At 48.0% G+C, this 6,232-nt stretch overlaps 1 protein-coding gene across 1 annotated transcript; it reads right to left on the bottom strand.

The window, feature by feature from the left end:
• Positions 1 to 2,370: 2,370 nt before the first annotated feature.
• On the bottom strand, positions 2,371 to 3,172 carry LOC119358766 (defensin-like protein CAL1). The gene is made up of 2 exons (XM_037625216.1): positions 2,951 to 3,172; positions 2,371 to 2,835 (listed from the first exon to the last, which is right to left on the bottom strand). The coding sequence occupies exons 1-2, from the start codon at positions 3,012 to 3,014 to the stop codon at positions 2,651 to 2,653; spliced, it is 249 nt and encodes an 82-aa protein (XP_037481113.1). The 5' UTR covers positions 3,015 to 3,172; the 3' UTR covers positions 2,371 to 2,650.
• Between the last annotated feature and the right edge of the window lie 3,060 nt (positions 3,173 to 6,232).

Genomic DNA, 6,232 nt, shown 5'->3' with positions numbered 1-6,232 from the left:
TGGAATAAAACATCCTTTCTCCCCGCAAAAAAAAAATTTGTATGCTCACAGGAGTGCTACTTAAACATTAACACATGTCGAGTCTAAAAAAAACAACAAGAACCAACATTTAGAGTATATATTTTTTTGCGTAGAATTTGGACCCAAACATTAACCCATAATCAATAGTAGAATATATTAAATGCAGCTAATGTTACGGCTGGAGAAAGTTGGTGGGACAGGTGATCATCTGCAAATATTCTTCGTAACAAAAGTTGTCGTTGGCAAGTTGCTCAACACAAAACGAGACTATAACTCTGCTCAGTCAACAGCGTGGTACCAATGCACTTAATGCATGCTCTTATACAGGCCCTAGTAATACTTTTATCCATGGACTCGCCATCCTCAACCTCAGGCACATCCCCTTCCTTTTCCTCTTTCCCACACGTCAAACTCGATGTGGCATCATTAGCAGATAATGGAGCGTGCAAAGGGCAAAAATGGATTCATGTTGATGGCAGGGAGGTTCTGGAAGTGCGGAGTTTGAGATGATACTTTATGGAGCACGTAATTTGGGGAGAGGTGGAAAGTGAGAGGTCCACTCATGGTGGCAATGAACCAGGAGATTTCGATGTTTCACGTTCTCAACAACCATGTGCATAAGGTTGCGAAGCCGACCTGCTCCGATAGGCAACGAAGTGTGTTCTTCAACGGTAGCTTGGAAACCCAAGGGTCGAAAGGTATAGAAACAGAATGAAGCTGGGGGTAATCCTCCTTTTCGAAAAAAAATAGAAACATAATGAAAGAGATAATTAGATAAGGAGGAGCACATGAACACACTACAAGAACTAGAGGAGGGACTAGTATAGGAGGAGATGCGGGGTGGAGATGGATTGGCGAGAAAATGCACATCGGTGATGGCATCCTTTCCAAATAAATGAGAGATTAACTCCTACCGTCAGCCCGATGGGCCGTGGTCACTAATTGACGCTCGGAATACAAGTCGTTTATATAGGTATACTTCATCCTAAGACATGCATATACGCGACGAGTAGTATGAGGCTGATCGTAATGGGAGTATCATAGTTAGTATCATGCATGCCAAGTAGGCAATTTTGATGATGTGGCATAGAATTAAATGAAGAAAGAGATGGTTGAGTATCATATCATGATACCGTATCATAATAAATGTAATGCTACTATGTGTCATGCATGGAAATAAATAAAGTCATCTATGATACTAGTACATGATACTATGCATTATGGAGGTGGTATCACCCACTAGTATCATATGCATGATACTAACTTATGATACTACCCATTACAAGCAGCCTGAATACACCACGAATCACGGCGTAGTGGATGGTGAAGATATAGACCTTGCGTGTCACTATGTCCACCAATGCACTTTGGCTTATCTAATGTGCCTTCTAATTAGCAAGCTTAACGATTAAATGAGTAACTCATTAACTTGGCTCGTTAAACTCGTTCTATTAATGAGCTTAGATTAAAACTCGGTGAGTTCGAGCAAGTCACGAGCTTTGGTTTTTAACTCGAGACCTACATTCATTCAATGCACCAATCATGCGAATAGAATTTTGTACTAATATAAATCAATACTCGGGAGAACCAACCTGAACGGTGTTTGTATGATATAGACATTTCAGTCTGAAAAAAGCATGGCTGGCTTGATGGCTCACAAGGTTGTATAAAGGAAGAAAGCTATAGATCAAACATGATACCAGATAAATGAATTGCTAATGTATTACATAGAAGGTCTTGTTTGAGTAGGGCATTTTAGAGCTCGGCCTCCATGGAGGCCAATTGTTTTTTGAAAAATACAAAATTCAAACTGGTAAGTTTTAAAAAAATCTTAAAAAATGTGCAAGTATATAAGTATGTCGTGTATATGTGTGTAAAATTTCAAGATGAAATACCTTGAAATGCGAGTTGTGCAAAACAAATCATGGACTTTGACGATGAATAGTGCTTGTACTAACAAGGCGAAGATTTTTTTTCTTGTGTGTATAGTACTCATTTTAATGTATTTTGTCATGAAAATCGACACACTTGTACTTATGCCTCTAATTATTATTTTTGAAAAAATTAGAACGTACAAGTATGACTTTTTGATCATCTCAAGTTCGGCCTCCATGGAGGCCGAGCTCCATTCAACATTTTCAGTCTTGTTTAGAAACAAAGGAATGAATGCGTGTTGTAGTGTGCAGGAAGGCAACGTCCAATTCATCTTGTCACGTTAATATGGAGTAGTCACAGTAATAGTAGTAGCATTTCTCTTTGAAGATAACAAACGATCAGAGAGAGAGAGAGAGAGAGAGAGAGAGAGAGAGAGAGAGAGAGAGAGAGAGAGAGAGAGATTGCACACGTCCATCCATGCTGAAACAACGACCATATTTATTACTGAATGGAGTACATCGCCACGCACAAATCAGGTGACAACGAACAGGACGCACAGCGAACTAAACTAGCGAGACCCCGATTGGTTCTCTACTTTATTAGTTCTACCGAGCCGAGCGGGACACACGAACAAGTAGCGACGAACGTGGACGCAGTGGCGAACGGAACAAATATAAGCTAACGGCACGGATGATCGAGCTAGCATGGGACGTCTCGGTGCTGGCCGGCAGGGCGGGGCCGGCGCGCGGGCGAACTAGCAGGGCCTCTTGCAGAAGCACTTGCGCTCCAAGTGCTGCCTGTGGCACTCGCCGTCAGGGAACTTCTCGGTGCGGCAGACGGCGGCGCAGTTGCTGCTGCTGAGACACGCACCCTTGAACTTGAAGCTCTGCGACAGGCAGTCCCGCGCCTCCGCCACCTTGGTCGTCGTCGTCCCCATCTCTGCATGCACATCAACCAAACCACGGTAGGAGGGAGTAAGCAACTAAGCATCATCCACGGAGCAAACCACAGCTCGGTTGGTGGGAAGAGTGAGAGGCTGGGAGGCCGGCCGTACCTGTGGCGACGAGGAGGACCAGCAGGAGGAGGGCGGACGCGGCCATGCGACGAGAGAGCGCCATCGATCTGCTCTGGCTCACCCGAGACGACGTACTGGACCGAGCTAGCTAGCAAAGCTATCCTGATGTTGCTGCTGCAACGGGGGACTCTATTAGCTAGCTAGCAAAGCGAATGGAGGAGAATGGGCACCAGTGAGAAGCAGTGTGGCCTGTGGCTGTGGGGTTTATATAGGCGGACGGCAGATTTGTCGGTGTTTAAGTCGTGGGCTTAACAAACGTACTACTAGTAGTGTTCTTCTGAATTTACTTGCTTACCCATACAGCCAGCCATACTGCACCCAGCCATGCAGGTCCAATAAATTCATTCGATTCCAAAAGCAGTGGAGTGGAGAGTAGGAATTTCACGGGCTGGAATTATTGGGTGTTTAGTCGTGGGCTTCACAAACGCATTTGCGCACCGCATTCAGTTGCTGCCCTCCCACCCAGTTGACACCTCCCCCGGTCTCGTGGTAGTGCAGAGCAGAGCAGTGGCTCATTACACGTTGCCACCCACCCAGGTCCATTATTTCGTTCCATTTCCATGTCGAAACTGGTGGATGGGGACTCTGAGGGAGTGGCCATTTCACGGGCTGGATTTCCACGGATGAATGGTCATCAAGATCACATGCTGCTCGTCAGGCAGGCCGAGGACGAGGACCTACAGCTGGATTCCCTTTGGAACTGGTGGGTGGCTGTGGAGCGGCCAACAGGTCAGAGGCGAGTGCGTATCCTGTGCAACCGGTGCACCGTGCACAAAAAATCCATGATATAGGCACGCACAGAAGTTCAGCTGGATAACAGACATCTTCAAAAGCTTTAGCAGTTGAGGCAGCAGGATGGCGTGCTCTCGCGACTCGCGTGGCGATATGCCCGACGAGAGTTGGCACGTCTCCTTCGCCGCCGACTTGCAGACGCGTACGCTCGCGTTCCATGACGGCATTCTGATTCTCCGGCGGGATGCTCTCTGCCTCGTCTTGATCGATGGGTGCGGGGTCACGATCGACGCACGTTTTCTCCGCGTGGGAGAACACGTCGACATTGTCGACGTCATCTCGCTACCGTGCCACTTTGCGAAGGTGCGGGATCGGCTCCCGGCAGCGCTAGCAGACGCGGCACAGGGCCCGACACAAGGAGCGGTACACGGGAGTCGAGCGGGCCACCAGGCGAGCATGCCAGACCGAGTCGGGGCGGACCCGAGCCCCACCCACCGCCCGCCAATGGCGGATAGGCGACACGTGGGCACAAATCCGAGCCTCCATTCGCAGCCGCTGGTATAAATCCCCTGCCTCGTCCGATTCTTGACCTAGATATCGCCTTCTCCCACTTCTGGGTAGCGGCGGAAAACCCTAGATCCAGGAAGTCGGAGTCGTTCGAGTGGTGGGAGGGCAAGGTGGGTGGAGATCCCCGTTCGTTCGCGGCGGTCGCTGCATCACCTACCATGGCGGTGGATGCAGGGCAGGACTTCCGCGGGAGGCGCGGGCCGCAGGGCGGGGCAGATCGCTGGCCGCGGCACCGGCCATGGGGGTGAGTGCAACAAGTTCTCATGGAGGCGCGAGGCCGGTGGCGGATCTTCCTCATCTAACACCGCGCCGGCCTCGGGGGACTCTTCGCGCTGGGACGAAGCGGCGACAACGAACCACCGCGAGATCCAGGACGGTGGGGTCTGGTTGCAGAAGACCCAGGCAGTCGTGGGATCGGATGATACCGTGGCTGGGAAATAGATGACATCTCCGCAGCGTCGTCCTCGGGGGAAAAACCCTGCTCGGGTGCCTTTCTCCAAAAAACCAGGGGCATATGTCCTATTTGCAAATCATATGAGCATCCTCCTACTCGTTGCCCTCAAGCATTATGTGAAAGATGTAGCAAGTTGGGTCACCTAGCATCTCTGTGTGTGGAATTTTTGCCTTATTAGGAATGTATATCCCCGATGTGTGCATTTCAATCTAAGGGTTAGGGATTTTACTACATTCATGATTCATGCACAGCAAACCAGCAGAAAGAGAAAACCCACAACATTGTGGTCACCATTGTTGAGGGGGAGACCTCTACTCGGCAAATGGAACTAGATCTAAATGATTATCTGGCTACGGGCTGGCGTTGTTCTGCACATGCTATAGGTCCAGAGGTATTTGTGGTGCATTTTCCTAACCCTAGAGCTGTTGCACAGATCTGTTATGTGGGAAAAGTGGCTCTGAAAACTAGTGGGGCTGTTATTCATGCCAAGCAGTGGTCGTCAGCCATTGGGGCAAAAGGTGTGATGGAAGTAGCTTGGGTGAGAATTAGCAATGTCCCGTTAGATAAGAGAAGCGGAAGAAACCTTGCTTATGTTGCATCGTTAGTGGGGGTTCCGATGGAGATTAATGCTGCTACGTTGCACCGCCCATCCTATGCTCGGGTGCGGTTGGGATGCAGAAATGTTGATGAAATACCTGTGGTTGCTGAAGCTGTTCTGGGTGGACACTTTTATGATTTCTATTATGAAGTTGATCATGTTCTGGTGAGAGACCCTGATAGAGAAAAAAATGCAGCTCATATGTCTTTTGGTTATGAGAAGAAAAACAACATTGGATCTACCTCTCAGTCGAACCCCGGAGCTACGCATGGTGGTTTACCTACTGGGCTTGGGGGAAAATCTTCTCCCATTCCCTAGGGGGAAAAACTGACCCCATTCGAGTTTCGCAGGAGAGTGTGGAATCGGATGATTCACTGCACACTACTTTACTCCTGTAAACCATGGCTCATGAATTGGAGCATGGTGAAAAAGTAAGTACATGTGTTGAGAGACCTACTAATGTTTTATGTGTGAGTGAGAAAAAATCTTATTCTGATGTGGTTAAATCTCTACCTCAGGTTGTGGAGGTGGATACCATAAATGATGCAAACCTGAAAGTTATCACTAATTACATGGTCGAGTAACCTGAGACTGGAGTGGAAAATGAGGTGATCCCTACACTCCCTCTAGTTACTGAAGCGAATCTGCGTTTCAGCCTACGCAATGTGCAGAACACGATGGAGAAGGTGGAAGAAAAAGCCATGGCAGCAGCTAAGGAGAGAGACATAGAAGGTACCCCCAAAAACCCCAACTCTTTCGATGCTTTAAATGATCCTGAGCTTATTATTATAGCTATCAAGATGGGTGTGAATATCCCTGATGCTGATTTTGAAAGCGTGGATATTATTAGGGAACTGGAGAAATGTAGAAATAAGGATAGTATGAATGATAATCATATCAATCCTGCTGT

The sequence above is a fragment of the Triticum dicoccoides genome, chromosome 1A (assembly GCF_002162155.2).
Source record: "Triticum dicoccoides isolate Atlit2015 ecotype Zavitan chromosome 1A, WEW_v2.0, whole genome shotgun sequence".
Classification (NCBI taxonomy): domain Eukaryota; kingdom Viridiplantae; phylum Streptophyta; class Magnoliopsida; order Poales; family Poaceae; genus Triticum; species Triticum dicoccoides.
This window is presented reverse-complemented; position numbering and strand designations above follow the sequence as displayed.

Bases quoted from the DNA above. Each gene is read 5' to 3' on its own strand.
- LOC119358766 (XM_037625216.1), bottom strand. From the start codon at position 3,014: ATGGCGCTCTCTCGTCGCATGGCCGCGTCCGCCCTCCTCCTGCTGGTC. The intron at 2,836-2,950 runs GTACGGCCGGCC...ATGTGCATGCAG, and splicing joins GGTCCTCCTCGTCGCCACAG to AGATGGGGACGACGACGACC.